The following is a 22,296-nucleotide window of genomic DNA, read 5'->3' as shown; positions in this document are numbered from 1 at the left end:
CATGCCTATCTTCCCCCATCTTTTTCCAAAATTGACTTTTAGCACATTTTGTCATGTTTATAAATTTTCTGGGTTAGAGATGAAATCTTATAGTGTTTATTTACGTATCTTGTTGTTATTAATGATTTAGAGAATTCTTTCATATGTTTTTAAAATTTTTAAAAGAAGTGTTATGACCTGTTTACTTATATTCTTTGTCTATTTATCTATTGGAGAATAATTTTTGTATACATACATATGTATGTGTGTACATGTATTTATATATTATATATGTATGCCTATGCATATATACATAGATATATATGTGGGTGTATATGCATGTATTCATATGTACATACACATATACACACACACATATATATAATTTATAATTTATATTAGATTTATTTATTTCCACATTTGACTTCTTTTCTTACCCTAACTGCATTCATTTTCAATTTCATCTTATCAAAGTTATTTGTCTTACCTTTTGTAATGACCTCTATCTATCCTTTGTTTGGGTAAGAACATATCTATGGAGGTGAGGTAGGGGTGTGGGGGGGAGTGGGGAGAAGGGAGCCTATAACACTGGTTCTTAGAAAGGCAGAGGTTGGTGCATCTCAAGAGTCCTGAGTTGTGGTAAGACTAAATCCAATCATGTGCCTGCACTATAGTTTCACAAATATAGTAAATTTCCGGGAAACAAAGCCCACTAGGCTAAGGAGAAGGAAACTATCCCAGATGAAAAAATAAAACAGGTAAAAGCCTCCATGCCCATTGGCAGTGAGATTAGGGTGATCGGTGGCTTCTGCGTTTCCAACCTAGACAAGATAGGGAAATAAAAATAATTACAAAATCAAAAATAATTATTACAAATTGGATAGATATGTAAATATAGCTATGTATCTATTGATCTCTCTCTATATAAACATATGTGTGAATATATATATATTTACACACATAAAAATACTTTAATAGCAATTGGTAGGATTTATACACACGTACATATAAATTCAAGTAGGAATTTATTGCAGAATACATCATAATAGTTGCTAACTGTTATATAGCATTTACTATGATCCAGTAACTGCACTAAGCATTTTATAATTATCTGATGTGATCCTCACAATTACCCTGGGGGAGGGGGGTAACTGCTGTTAATATCCCCACATTACAGATGAAGAAACTGAGGGCAAACAGAGGTCTAGTGATTTGCCCAGGGACACTGATCCTAATTCTGAGGTGGCGTTTGTGCTCACATCTTCCTAATTAGAGACTCCGAACTCCATAGCTCAACTTTCTCTACTGCACTACCTGGCAGTGTGCAGCTGGTGTAAGATGTTTCTCTCTAAATCTCCCCAACTGGCTTTCATTTTTCCAGTAGTTTTCTGTTTGTTTTGTTTTTAATGAAATAAGACCGAATTTACTGGTAATTAGTGTTTTCTGGTTTATTGAACCTCTGATTATTGAATTCCATGGCTTCTGTGTGTTTTTTCTTTTTAAATGGATTCCATTTATCTACTTCTCTACATTAAAAAATGTTTTAATGAGTCTTGCTTTATAATATGACTTGAGGTGTGAAATTGCTCATCCCCATTCCTTCCTACTTCCATCATTATTTCACTGGATAGTATAGATCTTTTATTTCTACAAATGAATTTTATCATCATTTTATCAAGCTATATAAAGAATTCTTTTGATAAAACGACTAGTATAGCAGTAAAAGTATAAATTAATTTTTATTGCCTTGCCATTCTTTATTATATTGTTGGTATGCATGAGAACTGAGTATTCCTTCAGCTATTTAAGCTGTTCTTTATTTCTATACAGAAAATTTTTATTTAGCCTATATAAATTTTTCTGTGCTTAGTATCCCCAAATGGTTTTGCATTTTTAATTGTTTTTATTGGAATTTCTCTTTCTTATTTCCTATTGGGTTTTGTTAGTGTAGAAATGCTGTTTTTTGATAGATTATTTTTTAGCCTGAAACATTATTGAAGCTATTAATGACTTCAATTAGTATCTTTGATGATTCTCTAGATATTCCAAGGGAACCATTGTATCATCAGAAAATATGCAAAGTTTTATTATTTCTCTATGTTTATGCCTTTATTTTCTCTTGTTTTTATTTCAAATCATTTCAGACCAGTAACTCGGTCATTTACAAAGTGTCTCACACACATTCGAATTTTGCGCCTTGAATGCCATTGGTTAGTATTTTAGGGTTCACTAAATCCCACTCCTTGATTACATCTTTTCATTTCTACATTTCAATCCCCTCTTCTGTCTCATTCTCATAAATTTTATTCTTTATAAAAGGAAATGTCAAACCAGAATATTTTTCGTCTCTTCCCCATTTGTCTGCATGAGAAAGGTTTCTCCTCAATTGCTCATAGGTTTGGCAAAAGTTGAGTTTGAAGATTCTAGTCCAGGATGTCAATAATAAAAGTCCCGTTACCTGAGGCAGGGTCTGGGTTTATGGCCTTCATCCCCATCCTTTGTCAATGAGACCTGGCTAGGCAGTCAGGTAGTCCCTTTTGATATGTAGGAAGATGCCTTCTTAGAACAAAGAAAAGTAGTCGATAGATGATAGATAGATAGAGATAGATAGAGAGAGAGATAGATAGATAGATAGATAGATAGATAGATAGATAGATACATACATACATACATACATACATACATACATACATACATAGATACATACAAAGATAGATACTGATTTTTCAGGATCCAGCCTCCCCCACTGTTCTCTACAAGCAGTTTTTGTCTCTGACTTTAGCGACTTCAAATCACGTTATACATAATTTCTGTTTTCACAGAATTTCTGTGGAAACAAAGCTCAATCGTGTCTTCCATCCCTCTGCAGCACCAATGCCATACTTGCAGCGCCCCCGATCGCGACAAAGACTCTGACTCTCAGTACAGTGCGAAGTTCCATCGCTAAATATGTCAAACTCCCCAGAGAGAGAAAGTTGAAGGGTTTATTTAAACACCAGAAAATCAAATCCCAAACCAGAAAGGCGAAGGACCAAAGGTATTCAGAAGCCACAATAGCGCGGAGAGCCACAGCTTCCTTTAGCCTCCCCACAAACCAAGACAAGACCGCTACTTTCTCACGAGCCTCTGTCCCCACCTGTCTGCACCTGTCTCCAGCATCAGACTGCCCTGGGCTCAGCTTCTCTTCAGCAAATTCCTCCCACCGACCACATTCAGCCTATCAGGGGGCAGGGTTTATCTTCGCAGCAGGGGAGCTCTTCAAAAATTCCCATTCCCATTACACCCTCCCTTTTTGTATCAAAAATTTGATTTTGTTTCCACATCTTTCTGAAATCTAATCAATACTCCCTCACTTTCCCATATGAATTCTTCCCCTTATCCATCTCCCCTTTAAGTAAAATCAACACACTGGCAAATTACAAAGTGGCAGTCCTCTTTCTAAGCGCATATACACAGACCCAAAAGAAAATAATAATGAACAATCAATTGTCCCTTTAAGATTCAAAAGTCTCTTCTCACCCAGCTGTCTGATGGGGAGGGGGGAGTTAAGGGGGCATCATCTGCCAGTGCTCTGGTCCTTGTAGCCTGCGGCCATCTGAAGCAACACATCTCAGCATCTTCCTTTAGGGATACACTTTCTTATGTCCATTCTCCTACAAAACTGATTTAAAATTGTGCCAAGGTCATTTTTGTAGAAGAATGGATATAAGAAAGCTAATTCCTCTCACTCTTAAATCCTCTTCCCCATTTTATTCCTTTCTTCAGTTTGGAAGTGTCATTCATTCCTTTGATACATACAATTCTTCCCCTTTTTATTCTCAGTTAAAATTGCCTTCCTCTCCTCCTCCCTCACTTTAAATTTTTTTTTCAAAGAATTTTCTAAAAATTATATTTAAAATTTTTTTCTTAAGACTTTACCTCATCTTTTTCATTCTATTCTTAATTTTCATTCATTAATTCTTACTCCTACTATTTATTTATTATGTCTTCACTCTTTGGTTTCTCATTGATCCAAAGCTTCTAAAGTCTTCAGTTTCTTCTAAATAATATTTGTATTGTTGCTTTGTAGATCTTGTATACTTCCTTTTTTTGTCATACTTCACTGTTAAAAATATCAGTTTCTGGAGAAGCTAGGTGGCACAGTGAATAGAATACTGGCCCTAGAGTCAGGAGGACCTGAGTTCAAATGTGGCCTCAGACACTGAACACTTACCAGTCATGCGTTGGACAAGTCACTTAATCCCAATTGCCCTGCCCTCTCCCCTCCAAAAAAGCAAAAAAAAACACAAAAACTCTGCCATGAAGCAATATTTCTATAGTGTATATCTCCTGCAGGAACTATTTCTTTTTTTTTGTTTGTTTCTTTTTTGGAGGGGGGAATGCAGGGCAATTGAGGTTAAGTGATTTGCCCTAGGTCACACAGCTAATAAGTGTTAAGTGTCTGAGGACTCATTTGAACTCAAGTCCTCCTGATTACAGGGCTGGTTCTCTAATCACTGCTCCACCTAGCCACCTCCAGAATATTTTTTAGCATCTCATTATACAAACCATTTCTGCCTCCTTCCCTCCCCATCATTTGCTATGAAATCTCTTCCCCCTCATAAATACCACTTTCCCAAAGATACTCTCATTCCTATCCATGAAAGCACAATATGATCTCAGAGGTAATTGTGTCTTTGATTACCAATTTCCTGCAAATATATTGACTTATTAGTCACTTTTGTCTAAGAGATTTCCCAAAATAGCAGAAAGAGATGTAGACCTGTGGGCCATTTATTCCTAGGCTAAAATCAAGTTCTTTACAGCAGATCCAAGTTACTTTAACATGGTTAGTCTAGGTGATCTTCTTTGAATGTGAGTGACATGGAGTGAAGGCAAGGCCACATATCTAAGCTGGACCCTTTACAAGGAGACAGGCAGCCTGATAGCTGATCCTTTCCATTGGGAGAAGAAAAATGAAAGGATTCCCCTGATAGACATCTTTGCTCCATAGTGACACCTGCTGGCTACATGTAAAATAGAGTCCCATCAATGGGTATCTAAGATTGCAGCTAATTAAATGTTCTGTGATTCATTAATAGGGTATCACAACATATGTTCACGTATGGGTCTTGCATGTACTAGAAAGAATAGTGGAGTTATCGTCAGAAGACCTGTATTTTAATCCTAATGCTATCACTTACCTACTTTGTGACCTTGAGTTACACATTTCCTCTTTCTTGACCTGTTTCCTTCTCTCTAAAACAAATTTAATAAAATTTATAAAATTTCAACCTCATAGGACTAAGATTCCTTTTGGTTTTGATTTTTAGAGAGGGGAACGCAGGGCAATTGGGTTAAGTGATTTGCCCAAGTTCACACATCTAGTAAGTGTTATGTGTCTGAGGCCACATTTGAGTCCTCCTGACTCCAGGGCATGTGCTGTATTCACTGTGTCACCTAGCTGCCCCCTAACATTTTTAAAAATATTCCTTTCATGTCAAATTCTATGATTCAGCCATCCTTTAAAATGCTTATGGGGATGTAGACTTAGAAGAGACTTTAGAGAATATAAAATGAGAGAGTTGTACTAAATGTTTTCTCAGGTTCTTTTCTTCTAACCTCCATAATCCCATTATTATTTAGTCTAATACTTATAAAAGAAGTTTCAGGGGTGGCCAGGTGGTGCAGTGAATAGAGCACTGGCCCTGGAGTCAGGAGGAACTGAGTTCAAATCTGGACTCAGACACTTAACATGAAAACTAGACATGTGACCTTGGGCAAGTAACTTAACCCCAATTGCCCTACTTTCTCCCCTCCAAAAAAAAAAAAGAAAAATAGAGAAGTTCCATATATGATGCCCAGAGTGCAAGTTTTATACATGAATAAAGGTAAGAATTAAGATTTGAACCAGGTCCTGACTCCTAATACTATACCCTTCAGCCATGCTGAAAAACAGTTGGTGCCCGTGAAGATTTCAATATATATATATATAAAATATCTATGTATTTAATATACATATATATATATTCTATTTTCTGATTATTACCTGAGATTATTACCGGCTCACCTCTTAAAAAGGAGAAAATTAAGAATTTTAGGTGTCAAGTGAATTGTTAGAAGAAAAACATCCAGCCATGAGAACTCTTTCAGAGAATTATTTATTGAGGAAGAAAATCAACAAGCAGAACTCAGGTTATCATCATTTTTAGTTTAGCCTAATTCTAGAGGGCAACTCATGGTATATATACCAGTCCTATGCTGAGAAAATGATTGCAGAAGGAAATCTGTTGCTACTGTCCTGAACGGGGATTCAGCATTTGCCAATATTCTTTAAGGTCAGAGAATTATGGCTACTCCTGCTGAAAGAAAAGCATGTGATTAGTAAAGCAATACTTAAAGATATGTTATTTATGGAAAGAATTGAGATTTTTTTTTAACTGTAGAGGTGGCGGGACGATAATGTGAAATTGTTTATATTATCACATGTAGACGATTATAGACTACATTCTATGCTACCAATTTTGTCAGATATCAAGCATGTTTCCTGTTATCATGTTGGCACTAATATGAACAAATATAATAAGGGAAAAAATACTTCTCCTTGACCATACTGCCCAAATGTAGAACATGATGTCTATTAAGAATTATTACAATGCTGTTTTTACATGTAACTGGAAGTTAGGGGGAGTAATAAATAGAAAAAAAAACAAGAAAAAAAGAATCGTTGCACTTTAGTAAAATACCATATTAAACTAAGTAAGTTTTACTTCTGCTCAAACACTCCAAGCAAAGCTTAAATAAAACTTTATCATGGTTTATAATGAGTGCTGTTTTAGATGTATATCCATATTTATTTTCTGTTCAAAACTATCCATTTAGGAATGGATTTTCTGTTCAAGGATTGTCTATAGCCAGAGCAACGAGTAATTGTACTACTATGTATTTTTATTATAAGCAAGTGTTCAGTCACTTATCAAATAAATAGATGGATAATGATCATTCCTTATTGGCCTAAGACGTGGTATAGATTTTTAAAGGGATGAATAGTTTAATATCAAGGTAGTGAGAAGTCAACCCTGGACTAGCAAGGAAAATCAACAATCTTCTAATAAGTCTAGAGAAAATGACAGAAGTCTTGTAGTTAAGGAAGAAAGTATCCATCCATCCATCCATCCATCCATTCATTCATTCATTCAATTAATCTATCAATTAGTGTACAGAAAATGGCAGAAGTCTTATAGGTTAAGAAACAAAGTGCCCAAAGTATTTGGGGGCAGAGTCAAAATGGCAGAATAGAAGCAGATCCTCCCCACCGCTCCAGCTTTCACCTTCCCCAATTCATGTAAAAGGGGACTCTGAACAAACCTTGGACCTACAGAACCCACAAAATGACACAGAGAAGCTAACCTCCTGCTGAGGACAGCCTGTCAGACTGGCAGGAATTGGCCAGCTCAGCGCTCTGGGAGCCAAGCCCAGCCCCATGCCAAGGTTTTAGCCCCAGGGCAGGCCTGACCAGCTGCCTGCTAAAGGAACTCCAGATTGCCAGTAGCTGTGGCAGTCCAGAATTATCAACACATAGATGTGAAGAACAAAGTTAGAAGTCAGTGCACAGTGGACATTGGGACCCAGTAGTTGGGAGTGTGTTGACTTTTGCCTCTGGGGCGAGAAGCTGCTGAGGGCTATGGCACAGCTCCTGCCCCATGGCAGCTTCAGATCCTGGCCTGCAGGCTCTAGGGGGACCAAGTGACCAGTCTGAGTGGTATTCACTCTTCCTGTAACCTGCTTGGATATGGATTGCGGTCTAGGGTGGAGGTCCTGGAGTGTGTGTCCAGCTTGCCAAAGAGTGTGGAGGCTTCAGCAAGGGCACCCAACTAATACCTTCGGCAGCTGAGAAAACCCCAGCGTTTGGTATGAAGCTCCCCTGTAGCAGAGTCCTACTGTGGCAAAAAGCCCAAAAGTCAAATACCTGAGTGGCAACATGCCCAGGCAAAAGAAACAAAGCAAACAGAAGAACCCAATATTAGACTCCTATAATGGGGACAAAAAGGATCAAAGCATGGAACAGGAGGAAGACAGTGAAGTCAGAACTCCTGCACCAAAAGCTTCAAAGGAAAATACAAGCTGGTTACAGGCCATAGAGGATCTTAAGAAGCAGATGAGAGAAGTGGAGGAAAACCTGGGAAGAGAAATGAGAATGATGCAAGAAAATTATGAAATGAGAATCAACAGACTAACTGAGAAAAATCATACCTTAAAAGATAGAGTAACTCAGAAGGCAAAAGAGGCTCAAAAAGTCAATGAGGAGAAGAATGCCTTAAAAAGCCAAATTTGACAGATGGAAAAAGAATCTCAAAAGCTCACTGAGGAGAATCATTCCATCAGAATTAAATTGAAGCAAATGGAAGCTAATGACTTTATGAGAAATCAAGATGCTATTAAACAGATCCAAACTAATGAAAGAATAGGAGGCAATGTGAAATATCTCATGGGAAAAAACACTGACCTGGAAAATAGATCCAGGAGAGATAATTTTAAAATTATTGGACTACCTGAAAGCCATGATCAAAGAAAGAACCTAGAAAACATCCTCCAAGAAATCCTCAAGGAAAACTTCCCTGATGTTTTAGAGCCAGAGGGAAAATTAGAGTTTGAAAGAATCCACTGATTACCTCCTCAAAAAGATCCCAAAAAGAAAAGTCCTAGGAATATTATAGCCAGGTTCCTAAATTTCCAGATCAAGGAGAGAATATAACAAGCAGTCAGGAAGAAACAATTTGAAAATTGTGAAAACACAATCAGGATAACCCAGGATCTGGCAGCTTCTACACTGAGGAATCAAAGGGCTTGGAATGTGATATTCCAGAGGGCAAAGGAGCTGGGATTAAAACCAAGAATCACCTATACAGCAAAACTGAGTGCCATGTTTCAGGGGGACATATGGTCATTCAGTGGAATAGAGGACTTTCAAGAATTCTTGATGAAAAAACCAGAGTTAAATAGAAAATTTGACATTCAGACACAAGAAGCAAGGGAAGCATGAGAAAGTAAACAAAGAAAAGAAATCATAAGGAATTTATAAAGTTGAACTATTAACATGACTACATGGAAAAACAATAATTGTAACTGATGAAACTTTTCTCAGTATGAAAATAGTTGAAGGGAATATATATATATATATGTATATATATATATATATATATATCTCGGAGCATATACAGGCGTATGAATACATATGTGAATGTGTGTATGTATGTTTACAGGTATACATAGGTAGAGGACAGAGAACCAATCTAATAGAAAGTAATGATACTTAAAAGGTGAAATTAAGAGATGAGAGAGGAATATAATGAAAGGAGATGGGGAGAGAGAGAATGGGGTAAACTATCTCATATAGAAGAGGCAAGGGAAAATAGTTACAATGGAGGGGAAGAATAGGAAGGCAAAAGGGAATGGGTCAACCTTATTCTCAATGAATTTGGTTTGGGGAGTGAACGAAATATACACTGAATAGAGTGTCTCACCCTACAGGAGAGTAGGAGGGAAGCGGATGATGGAGGGGAGGGCAGGCTAGAGGGAAGGGAGGTTGGAAGCACCCACTTTTGAAAAGGGACGGGATCAAAGTAGAGAATAGAACAAGTGGGAGGTGGGATAGGAGCGAGGGAAATACAGTCAGTCTTTCACAATATAGCTACCATGTTAATGTTTTGCATTAGCTAAACCTGTACAACCTACACTGAACTGCTTATCTTCCCAGTAAGGGTGGGTGACAAGGGAGGAAGAAAATGAATCTAGAATTCAATGTTTTAAAATCAAATGTTTAATATATCTATATCTATATACTATTATTAATACTATTTTACATATAATTGGGAAATAAGATATACAGGCACTGGGGCATAGAGATCCACTGGAAAATCCCAAAGGGGTATTGGAGAAAATATGGAAAAGAGCAGATTGGAGGAGGGGATATCCTGTGGGACTGCTATTTTGGGGCCGTGGGTAGGGGAAAATGGGGAGAAAATTTGTAACTCAAAATCTAGCAGAAATGAATGATGTAAATCAGAAGTTAATAAAGCATTTGAAAAATGAAAAAAAGAAACAAAGTGCCCATCCATCTGTTCGTTCATTCAATTAATCGATCAATAAATGCTTAAGTGCCTACTCTTTGCCAGACTCTGTGCTAAGTGCTGGGGAAACCAAAGGGGGCAAGAGAGAGAGCCAAGATGGCCAAGGAAAGGCAGGTCCTTGCCTGAGTTCTTCCAATTTTCCCTCCAAATGACTTTAAAATGCCTGAAAATTAATTTTTGAGTGTTAGAACCAACTAAAGGATGAGATGAAACCATTTTTGAGTCCAAGAGAACTTGAAAGGTCATTGTTCTCCCTGTGATGAGAACGGGGCTCAGTCCAACACAAGCTCAGCCTACAAAGCCAGAAAGAGGTGTTGGGGACGTTTGCAGAGCTCTCAGCTCACAGATGGTAAGTGGGGGTCAGAAAACTGACCAGAAGGTAGGGCACTTTGCTGGCACTAGGTCCCAGACTCTGTTTCAGTGTCCATACAGGGTTTCAGTTGCACTCTCAGGGCAAGCAGAAGCAATAGCACACCAGAACATGTGGCAACAGCAGAACAGGGATCATGGTCACAATTTTAGGGCAGAAAAGAGTGCTTGTGGTTTTTCACAGACTACAGCACAGGTCAGGAGAGCAATGACCATGCCTCTCCCGAGATCACACCAGTTTGAAAGAACTAAACACTTAGAGATCCCCATAACTAGCTCTTATGGGAATGGGAATTTAAGATCTTCCCTACCCCTAGGCCCTTTAATAGGCTTAAGTACACCTGGACCCTGTGGTGGGAGGCTTGGTTTTTGGGAGTACTCTGTGATTGGGCAGTGGGTCAAGAGGGTTGTTACATTCTCTGAGACAGGAGAAGGCTATATGAACCCTGATGTGAGGCTTTGTTTTGGGGATCACTTTGAGAAGTGTTGTGTGATTTGACCAGACGAGACTCTGGGCAGCCATCGAGCCACTGGCTTTGAAAACCCAAATGTTGGTGCCTCCCTCTCTGGTAACTCTGAATAGGTATGGATATAATGGTTAGACAGTTGGAGGCCTGTCTTCTTGATCTGTTTCTCTGGTTTTTTTTTTTTTTGTAACTTCTGCCTATAACTTGTTTGTATTCTCTGAAGTTCAAGGTGCTGACCTTTTTCCCCCGAATTAGTTAAAAGAAATGTTTGATTGATTAAAGCAAGATTGTTTACCCATTTTTGAGTTGCTTTCCTTTAGAAAAGCAGATCTAAGAACCTGTGTTGGCAGCCACCCTGGGTATGGTGGGGTGCTTGCTGCAACGCTAGCCCTGTAAACAGAAGCATGAAAAACCTGAAATCTGGAACAGTAACCCCTCCACCTTGGAAGTAGAGCTAAACTTTAGCAAAAAGCTAAGAGTAAAAAAAAAAAATAGGTTAGAAAAAATGAGCAAACAACAATAACAACAAAGAACCTGAGTATAAAAAGTAACTACTGTGACAGAGAAGATCAACAAACTCAGAAGACAACAAAGTCAAAATAACTATATCCAGAGTCTCAAAGAAAAATGTGAATTGATTTTAGGCCCCAAAAGAATTCTTAAAAGAGTACAAAAATAATTTTAAAGATCAAATAAGAGAGGTAGAGGAAAAATTGGGGAAAGAAATGATAGTGATGCAAGAAAATCATGAAAAAAGAGCCAACAGCTTGGTAAAAGAGGCACAAAAGATTCTGAAGAAAATAAAAACTTAATAAATAAAATAGGTCAAATTGTAAAAGAAGAACAAAGATCCACTGAAGAGAAGAATGACTTAAAAAGTAGAATTGGTCACATGGAAAAAGAGGTACAAAATTTCAATGAAGAAAAGAACAATTTCCAAAACAGAACTAGCAAAATGGAAAAAGAAGTATAAAAGCTCACTGAAGGAGCTTTTTTTCTCCTTTTCTCATTATATTCCTCTCTCACCTCTTAATTTTATTTTTTAGATATCATCCCTTCCTATTCAACTGATCCTGTGTCCTCTGTCCATGTATACATGTACAGACATATACATACACTTACATGTACATCTATACATACATACAACCTCCTATACATGCATACATGTATGTATTTATATATGTATATATACATATATGAAGGAAATAATTTATTTAAAATTAGACTTGGGCAAGTGGAAGCTTTGAGTGGAAGCTTCAAGTCTCTATGAGACATGAAGAAACAATAAAATAAAATGAAAACAATGAAAAAAATAGACGAAAATATGAAATACCTCACTGGAAAAACTATTTACCTGAAAAATAGATTGATGAGAGATAGTTTAATAATTATTGGATTACCTAAAAGTCATGACTTAAAAAAAACACAAAACCTAGAGCTCATCTTTCAATAAATTGTCAAGGAAAACTGCCCTGATATCCTAGAAGCAGAGGGTAAAATAGAAATTAAAAGAATACACCTATCACCTACTGGAAGAGATTCCATAATGTTGCTTTTCTTTTTTCTCAAAGAGGACCTTGACATCAGGAAGGTAATGTCATGATTTGGAAGTAAATTGGATTTAAGTGACTGAAGATTTCTAAAAATGACCAATCTCACTTTCTTCTCTGGAACCATCTAGGTACAGTGGCAATATATAGATTAAGATGACTGGAAGTGGCCCTTGATCCCAAAATTAAAACTTTAGGGGGTGGTTGATACTTGAATCTCACTCTCATCTTAACTGCTTAAAGAAGGGGAAAATACAGATACAAAACAAGTTAGAAGGCCAAGAACATCAAATGAATCAAAACCAAAAATGGGATGGTGTGGGGGTGGCTATCAGTACCAGATTTCAAACTATATTCCAAAGCTCTAATCACCGAAACAATTTGGTACTGGGTGAGAAATGGAGAAGTTGGTAAGTGGAATAGGTTAGGTATAAAAATATAGAAGCAAAGGAGCAAAAGAACCTAGTATTTGATAAAAAGTCTTAGCTATTGAGACAAGAACGTTTGTGCTGTTCAAAAGGCTCAGTTGTGTCCAACTCTTTGTAAATGCATTTTGAGATTTTCTTGGAAAAGTTTATGGAGTCGTTTCCCATTTCATTCTCTAGCTCATTTTACAGATGAAGAACTGAGGCAAGCAGGAATAAATGACTTGCCCAGGGTTACCCAGCTAGTAAGTGTCTAAGGCCCAATTTGAACTCAGGAAGATGAGTCTTCCTGATTCCAGGTCCAGTACTCTATCCAATGTGTCACCTAGCTGCCTTTGACACAAATTGTTGGGAAAATTGGAAAGTGGGGGAAGATAGGTGGCACAGTGAATAGAGCACCAGCCCTGGAGTCAGGAGGACCTGAGTTCAAATCTGGTCTCAGACACTCAACACTTACTAGTCACGTGAACTTGGGTAAGTCATTTAACCCCAATTGCCCTGCCTTCCCCCCAAAATTGGAAAGTGGTCTGCCAAAATTTAGAACAGGAACCAATTTAGGAACCAATGAAAGACAATGTGAAAGGTGGCCTACTAGTACCAGACCTCAACTTATACTACAAAACCATGTTTATTAAAACAATCTGACGGTTTAGTTGTTGTGTTTCAGTCATTTTTTCAGTCGTATCTTACTCTTTGTGACCCGATTTGGGGTTTTCTTGGCAAAGATATTGAACTGATTTTCCATTTTCTCCAGATTATTTTACAAATGAGGTAACTGAGGCAAACAGGGTGAAATAACTTGCTCACATAGATGATATCTGAGGTCAAATCTGAACTTAGGTCTTTATGACTGTAGGCCAGGTACTCTGCCACTGCACCACCTTTGTCATTGAGCAATAAATTAAAAATGGGAAATATAATCAATGATCAAAGGAATACATTATATACACAATACTCAGAAGAAAATGAGTGCAGTCACATAGTGTTTGATAAGCCCAAAAGTCCCAGCTATTAGGCAAGAACACATTATTTGACAAAAACTACTGGGAAAACTGGAAATTAGTATGGCAGAAACTATGTATAGGCCAACATCTCACACCCTATACCAAGATAAGTTCAAAACAGGTTCGTGATATAAACACAAAAAGTAGCATAATTAGCAAATTGATAGAGTGTAAAAGAACATAACTTTCAATCTATGGATAGGGAGTTTATGACTAAACAATGGAGGGATAGATGTTCATAAGAGGTAAAATGGATAATTTTACTTACACGAAATTTAAAGGTTTTGCGCCAAAAAAACAAATGCAACTGAAATTAGGATAAAAGTAAGAAATTTTGAGAAATATTTGCAAGCTTCTCTGATACAGGTAGTATTTTAAAGACATATAGAGAACTGAGGCAAATTCATAAGAAAAAGAGCTATTCTCCAATTGATAAATGGTCAAAAGTTACAACTAGGAACCTTTCAGAGGAAGAAATCGAAGCCATCTACAGACATATGAAGAAATGCTATAAACCACTAATAGTGAGAGAAGTCCAAATTAAAACAACTCTGAAGTCCCACCTCACACCCATCATATTGGATAAAGTGACAAAAAATAAAAATGACAAATGCTGGAAATAATGTATGAAAACAGGTAAACTAGTATACTGTTGGTGGAGCTCTGAACACGTCCACCTATTCTGGAAAGCCATGTGGAACCATGACCAAAAAGCAATTAAACTGTGCAAACCTCTTGAGCCAGAAATGCAGCTATTAGGTTCATAACTCAAAGTGATCAAAGCAAAAGAGAAAATGAAGCATAAATAAAATATATATGTACATACATATGTATCTTTTTATGGTGAAGAATTAAAAACAGATGGAATGTCCAGTAATTGAGGAATGACCAAGTTATGGTATATGAATGTGACAGAATTCTACCATAATGGAAAAAGTGATAAAAAGAATGGTTTCAGAAAAACATAGGAGGGCCTATGAACTGAAGTAAAATAAAACCAACAGAACAAAAATATTGTTTTATTACAGTAACAGCAATATTGTGATGATAATCAACTTTTAAAGACTTAATAACTCTGATTAACACAATGACCAATCGTAGTTACATGTTTTCTATGCCCAGAAGTAAAACTTATGGATTCAAGTGTAGATTAAAACATATTTTCTTTTCTTTCTTTTCTTTCTTTTTTTCTCTTTTTTGAACACAAATAACAATGGAGTTTACTTTTCATGACTCTGCATAAGGAACAGATACAATGATGGTGAACCTCATAGGGTATGCACAGTGAGAGCCCATAATGGGAAAGTCAGCATTTCTTCTCAAATTGGGGAGAGAAAAAGGAGACCCAGCTCTAGTCCAGTGTAAATCCCTATGAGAAGGGATCACACTACCAACAATTTGTTCATCTTGGTACTCACACAACAGCATTGCAGAAGGCACATTTGTTTCCATAAGAACGGTTATCAGATCCACAGTGGGGCATATATTCCATGGTACAGGTAGTTTGTTCTTCCTTTGGGCACTCAATCTACATGACCCTCCCCCCCAAGAAATTACATATTAGAGAATCATAGACACATAAAATTAAAAGGGACATCCAAGGACATCAGAGATCAACCCACCCACAAAAGGAGTCAACTTTATAAGATCCTTAACATGTGGTCATTCACAATCTGCTTAAACACTCTAGCAATGGCAGGCTAATTATACCTCAAGGCATCTAGCTCCATTACTAAATAGTTTTAGTTATTAGCACTCTTCTCCTTGTATCGAACCAGAATCTGAATCCCTGTGCCTTCTGTATATTGCTCTTAGTTTGGCCTCCTGTGACCAACTAGAGAAATCATCAGCATCAGTATCAGAATTAGCACCACCACCACCATCATTAAACGAATATTTATGTAATTGTTACTATTGCCAGGCATTATGCCTAACACTTCATAAATATTACCTCATTTGTTCCTCACAATGACCCTGACAGGTAGGTACTATTATTATCCCCATTTTTAAAAATTAAGAAACCAGATCAAGTGATTTCTCCAAGGTCACACAATTAGTAAGCATCCTAGACCAGATTTGAATTCAGATCTTCCTGACTCCAGGCCCAGCACCTTACTCACTGGGTCATCTCACTGTAACAATAACAACAATATTTTATAGCATTATATATATATATATAAATTATACATTTATAGCACTATTTCAAAGTGCACTATCATTCTATCATCATAGAAGCACTGAGAGATAGGTCCTGTTTGTATCCTTACTTTATAGATGAGGAAACTGAAGCAAACAAAGTTTAAGGCCAAGGTCACACTGCTAGTAAGTGTATAACACAGTATTTTAACTCAGTTCTTCCTGATGTCAGGTTTATTGCCCGTTTCTTCCATATGAAATCTTTTTTAAATGTATGGAGATAGTCCACATGTATTGAGTAAGTGATCTCTTCTCTAGGCTAAATATCTCCCATTCTTTCAGATGTCTTAGAACATGATTTTGAGTTCTACTTTAACTACTCCACAACTTACTGGCTCTGTGATACAAACTTCTGCTAAAGAAGTCGGGCTGATTCTCAGGTTACAGACTCCATTTATCACAGGTTCATACTCAAGGTACCCTACTCTTTCCATATAAGCACTACTTGCAAGACCTTTGGTGCGCCAATCTGGGGGTGTAATGAGGCACTGAAGAAGAATAGCCATAACAACAGGAGCAACAGAAACTTCTTACACTGGAGTATTTTAGGGACGAAAAAGTGCTTTTGTCTACTATTAAATTCCAATGTTTTGGGCAAGTAACCTAACCTTTCTAGAGTTTAGCTTTCCCATTTTAATTCTAGGATCCTTCAAAATAATTAAATAGACGATAATATCCAGATACACAAATAAATGAAAGTACCCTGTGGGTTGAAGAATACAGCTATCATTCCTATTTTACAATTGAGGAAAATGAGACTCAGAAATTTCAGGTGAGGTGACTTCCCAAAGTTCACAACCAAATAATTATCTGAGCCAGAATTTGAATGCAGGTAATTTTGATCAGGTACCATCAGGAATTTTTACTTTTTTTTTCTTTTAAAATTTTATTCATTTTATTCTCCAGAGCTGTTTTTCACTCCAGCATACCGTTGTACATTGATGAAGGGGAGCTGCACCAGTGAGCACATGTTCTGTGAATTGAATGGGACCTTAGACAATGAAGTCTGAATGCTGATAGAAGCATACTATTTTTGAAATTTTCTTTATTTGTTGTGTGTTTTTCTTTCACAGCATGACTTATATGGAAATATGTTTTGCATGATTGTACATATATGACCTATATCAAATCACTTGCTCTCTCAGTGAGAGAGAGGTAAAGGGGAGGGAGAGAAAGAATTTAAAACTGTAAATTTTTAAAAATGAATGTTAAAAAGTGTACATGCAATTGGGAAAAATAAAGGATTCAAAAAGAAATGCATCTTTGGCCCTTTTTTTCTCCCTATTCCTTAAGTGCCCCTTAAATTTTTAGCTCTTCTAATATTTTTCATCCTTTGATAAGCACTTTGTCTTCCTTTTTCCCTCTGAACAATTTCTTTACTTTTTCAAAACCTTGTGTAGGTGAGACAATGAATTTTATTAAGCATTTTCCCAGGGTTTTTACAAATAGAATTAAAAATGTATCTACAAGTAAGGGTCCTCAGAACCAGCCGTGTTTGGTAGGTTTCCACTGGCCCCCTGCTGCTTTTCTGGGTCCTCCACCTTCTTTATAGCTTTCTTTCTTGTCATTTCTCATAGCACTTCCTTTGTATTTCCCAGGAAACATTACATTCTAGTTGGTATCACAATTATTTAGTCCAGCCTTACCTCCTCTAGTAAATCCCTCAAGGATAAGGATCATCTTAACCATTTCTGTATACCTTCAGTCCCTAACAATTTATCCACCAAATATCACAGGCTATAAAACAGACCTATAAGATGGGTTAGCAGGTTGTATTAAGCACCTGCCTTAACAAAAAAAAGATAAGAACTCAAAGGTAAAGCGTTAAGCTCCCAGAGAGTAGAAATAGGATCCTAGATTATGTATCCATTTTTTTCTAACCCCAAATGGCTATACGAGAAGAAAATTGAGTAACCTTTTCTGATTTACTAGAAGTATCTCAGTCTTCCCAATTTATTAAACTATTACATAATGAACATTCTCAATCTGAAAGACAACTTAACATAATAAAAAAGTCAACTTGGCAGAATCATATTGAAACTACCAGCTAAAAGAAAACTCCCACCAAATTCCTGAATTACCATTGTTCATGGCAGTGCTGTATCTGATGATGAAAGATACATGGCTTAAAATATTAACTACCAGTGTTCAATTTCAGGCAAAGGGTTTTTAGTTTTTATTTAAATTCTTAATTTGCTTGTATATGTTGGTGCCTTTCAACTGCCAAGTAAGGTCCCACTAATTTGGATAAGTGGATTAAATAATGGTTCCAAACTGGCTTTTCTGCAAATTGAGGGCATATATGTAATCAGAAAAAAATGGGCAGGTAGCCTTTTACAGATGAGTTTTTATTTGTACATTCTGTGACACTGCACAGAAATCCTGACACAAATTATTTTTCTGATATATCATTCAATAGTCCCACAAACTGTTTGTCATCAGGAAAGAAGTAGATTGAAATCATTTATATCAGCCCTTTTCTTCATTCATACTCTAAAACATCTTCTTCATGTTGTTGGGGGAGAAAGACCCACAGGTCTGCAGTAGTGCCCAAGGTTACCACAATTTTTAGCCAGTTAGATTTATCATTTTGGTTGGTCCAAGGGTAAAATGCCAAATGGACCAAAGTACAGGGTGCTAGAGCAACAGGGGAGAGGAACTGGTATGTCTGTTGCAGCAGTTGCAAGGTCAGCGCCATCTTGGTCTGTGTGCCACCCTGAAACTCCTGTAGTATTTCTTAATAAGTATACTTATCTAACTTTCTTTAAATTCCTTATCTATATTAATCACAAATTAAACATTCTGCTCACCTCAGTTTTTGTGGGGTTTTGTTCAAGCTCAGTGTTGCATAATGTTACCATATGGTGCATCATGAGATTCTTTGTCTTTAAGAATAGAATATTTCTTCATAGCTGAAGGACTTCTTCCTGGATTTTTTGTAAAATTTATCTACCTTTGGAAAGTAAATTTCTACAAGGGTTAGAATTTTAAGGTGGGGTTTTACCCTGGTAGGAATTTGCATATTTGGTATTTTTCTGTTTCTATGCAAAATATTTAAATACTTTGCTTATAGTATTTCCTGCTATGCGGTATGAAAGTTTTTGTTTGGTTGGTTAGTTGGTATTTAATTTAGCTTGGTTTTAGGCATCCTATCTTGTGCACTCTTTCAAGTTCAGTTGCTTTGGTTTGTGATGAATTCTTTTGCACTTTTAATGTTCAACTTTTGCTTATTTCTAATTTCAAATTTTCTTCCATTTCTGCATTTTTGTGTTTTAAATCTTCCATTCTCTCTTTCAGAATCATTACTGCTTTGAAGAGATTCTCCACTATGTATTTCCTGCATTTTCTTTCTGAATTCAGTGTTGGAAGTTCTTACACTTGACCTAATTTCACTACTAAATATATCCTTTAAAGCTTTATTTCTCTCTTGAACTATTCAACAGTTTCTTGCTGTTCTTTGATCTTTGGGGAGTCTGAAGAATTCTCTTTTTCATTTGGGACTCTTTGGTTCATTTTCTTTCATAGTATAATGCAATATTATGCTGTTCAAGTCTCTCTTTTTATTTTTATTAACATTCCCTCTGTCATTATTAGCCTTTCTCTTTCTTTTTAATCTGCTTATAATTTTATACTGTCTTTCTCTTTTGGTCTATTTTAAAAATCTTTTTCTTATATGGTTCTAAGAAATTGTCTCTGGTTTCCCTCTTTATCCTTTAACCCCTCTCCTAATCACTGCTTCACAGATTTTTCCTTTACCTAGGCAGCAAAGTTCCTGTACAAATTAAATGTGAGAGGAGAGAACTGGCCAGACCTCTTCATATATATTCAGAAGTTCTTTCCCCTTTTCCTAACACCTGACTGCACTCTATGCTGCCCACATTTTTTTGTCCCCTAAAACCCTTGTTTCTCTTGTTCTCGTGTGATTTGGCAGAACTCGTGTGGTACATTTTATTGATGATTGATAAGGAGAAGGGAATGTGGGTGAGGGGAGAGGGCAAAGGGATGGGCTTCAGACTAGGTCACCTCTGTGAGAGAAACAAGCAGGGAACTGACCTTGAACTGAGCCCTGGATGTTTAAGGGTGGGATTTTATTAGTGAGATTATTTGCTCATGGCTCACCATCTTGTGACATGTTTGAAAACCCTGAATGAGAGCTCCATGTACTTAAGTTTTCCAATGTCATTTAATTAGATTTTTACATTTACATTTTTTCTGTCCCCAATTTCATTAATTCAGCTTTAGTTACTTTACGCATGCCGTAATTTCTTTTGCAGGTGTTTTTGAGCAAGAGAAGTTTCTTGTAATCATTTTTTGGCCAACCATACTTCTCTATCCTGTATTTTGGAAGCTGAAGGAACGTAGCCAATTTTGCATTTATCCCTGTTAAATTTTACCTCCATAGATTTGGTTCATCCAGCCTACTGACCTATTTTAAAACCTTGACTCTATTAGTAACTGTGGTGTTATATTTCTGTTATATCACACTGCTTCTTACAGTTGTATTGAAAGTAAAAGTAACTAGGCTAAGAAAGAGTAGATTGTTTCAGGTTCTCAGAGAATGTCTCTGCATTTTTCTGTTTTGTCTGTTTTGTTTTCTGAGTCCTGGATGTCAGACACTGCAGGGTAGTGACCTTCAGATAAGAAACAAATCAGCTATGCCCAGATTAATTCCTAAAACTAATACTTGTACTTACACATTCCCCATTATGCAGTTTCTTAATGTTCAGCCCCTTTTCTCTGGAAGAGAGGAATTTCAGGATCAGTAAACCTTGTAAGATGTCAAGTACTAATCCCCATGTCTTCGTACTGACTGCTCACCATTCTGACATGATCTCTGTCTCTACCTCTTAAAATCCTTGTTTTTTTTTTTCAGGACTTAGCTTAAGCACTGTGTTCCCTATGAAGCCTTTCACATTTCCTCAAGTTTCTAAGGCCTTCCCCTCCTGAGTTGCTTTGTGTATTCTTTCTATTCATTGTGTACAGATCTCCACATGTACATGGTGTCTTCCCCACTGTAACGTAATGATGATGATGATGGTGGTAGTGGTGGTGAAAGCGATGGAGATGACAGTGAGGATGAGGGCGGTAATGCTGATGATAGCTGTCACTTACATAGTTGAAGGTTTTCCAAGTGCTTTACAAACATTTCATTTTATCCTCAAACACTGGGAAATAGGGCTATGTTACCCCCATTTTACAGGGGACGAAATGGAAGCAAACTCAGAATAAATTAGTTGTCTGAAGTCACAAGCCTAGGAACTATGTGAGGAAGTATTTGAACTCATCTGTTGACTCCATGTCCAGACCACTATCCACTGTACCCCTTATATGACTAATGTCACTTCTCTGAGGGCAGTGACTATATGTATTTTTTCTTTGGTTCCCCAATGATTAACAAAGTGTCTGGCAAATAATAAGTACTGAATAAATGCTTATTACCAGTTTTGGTATAGGAAGTAACTCCCTTAAGGCTATAAATTGGGTGGTCCTGAGCTAGCTATTTTAATTTGATACTCACACATTAGCAGCACAGAGTGAGCATTCATTCACATAAGTTTTCTTATCAGTACCACAGATTGGTTTGAAGGTATCAGGGCATGTTATACTCTTGCTGGTGCTGGGGTATGCAGAGCAATCAACCTCCAGGTAAAAGACAAGAGAGAGATGGTCCTCTAGTTCCATTGTACTCTTAGAAACTTATTTTTTCAAGCTCTCATGCTAATGTAGAATGTCCCTGTTTGGGGCGGCCAGGTAGCACAGCGAGTAAGAGCACTGGCCCCAGAGTTGGGATAACCTGGGATCAAATCCGGGCTCAGACACTTAGCACCCACCCAGAAACACCTGGCCCTGTAACCTTGAGCAAGTTACTTAACCCCAGTTGCTTAAAAAAAAAGTATGTCTCTGTTAAATCACTGATTGTTTTTATGACCTCGACTAGTCACTTTCCCTCCCTCCCTCCCATTAGAACTGTAATCATTACAGTTTTTAACTGGGTCAGGAAAATCTAGATATATCTACTACCTCTGAGACTTACTAACCAAGTGTTCAATAGCAAGTCACAACTTCTCTGACTCACCTTGAACATTCAAAAATAAGGAGGCTGTAATAGAAATCTCCAAGGTCCCTTTCAACTCTATATCTATGAAATTGTGCTCTCTCTCTCTCTCTCTCTCTCTCTCTCTCTCTCTCTCTCTCTC

General features: G+C 37.1%; 2 protein-coding genes across 2 annotated transcripts in view; both read right to left on the bottom strand.

Annotated features, from left to right (window-relative positions):
• LOC138172838 (serine protease inhibitor Kazal-type 6-like) overlaps nt 1-2,920 on the bottom strand; it is a 30,545-nt gene extending 27,625 nt beyond the window's left edge. Inside the window, exon 1 of the mRNA XM_069102720.1 lies at nt 2,863-2,920. Coding sequence (XP_068958821.1) covers nt 2,863-2,920 — 58 coding nt within the window. The remainder of the gene's footprint in view (nt 1-2,862) is intronic.
• A 3,351-nt stretch (nt 2,921-6,271) lies between these two features.
• On the bottom strand, nt 6,272-21,781 carry LOC138172837 (double-headed protease inhibitor, submandibular gland-like). The gene is made up of 5 exons (XM_069102719.1): nt 21,618-21,781; nt 20,794-20,836; nt 16,432-16,587; nt 15,322-15,431; nt 6,272-6,317 (listed from the first exon to the last, which is right to left on the bottom strand). Exons 1-5 carry the CDS (start codon nt 21,779-21,781, stop codon nt 6,272-6,274), a joined length of 519 nt encoding a protein of 172 aa, XP_068958820.1.
• Between the last annotated feature and the right edge of the window lie 515 nt (nt 21,782-22,296).

This window comes from Petaurus breviceps, unplaced genomic scaffold (assembly GCF_028583685.1).
Source record: "Petaurus breviceps papuanus isolate PSGF00001 unplaced genomic scaffold, PetGlider_PUasm1.0 551, whole genome shotgun sequence".
In the NCBI taxonomy this organism is placed as follows: domain Eukaryota; kingdom Metazoa; phylum Chordata; class Mammalia; order Diprotodontia; family Petauridae; genus Petaurus; species Petaurus breviceps.
The sequence above is the reverse complement of the archived record's forward strand: the minus strand, read 5'-3'. Positions and strand labels throughout refer to the sequence as shown.

What these genes read in the sequence shown, in the direction of transcription:
- LOC138172837 (XM_069102719.1), bottom strand. Translation starts at nt 21,781, where the DNA reads ATGGAACTAGAGGACCATCTCTCTCTTGTCTTTTACCTGGAGGTTGAT. An exon ending in TCACTCTGTGCTGCTAATGT is followed by an intron (nt 20,837 to 21,617) that starts GTGAGTATCAAA and finishes CCTCTCTTCCAG; the next exon opens with AGAAAAGGGGCTGAACATTA. An exon ending in AAGTTTGTATCACAGAGCCA is followed by an intron (nt 15,432 to 16,431) that starts GTAAGTTGTGGA and finishes AGGGTCATGTAG; the next exon opens with ATTGAGTGCCCAAAGGAAGA.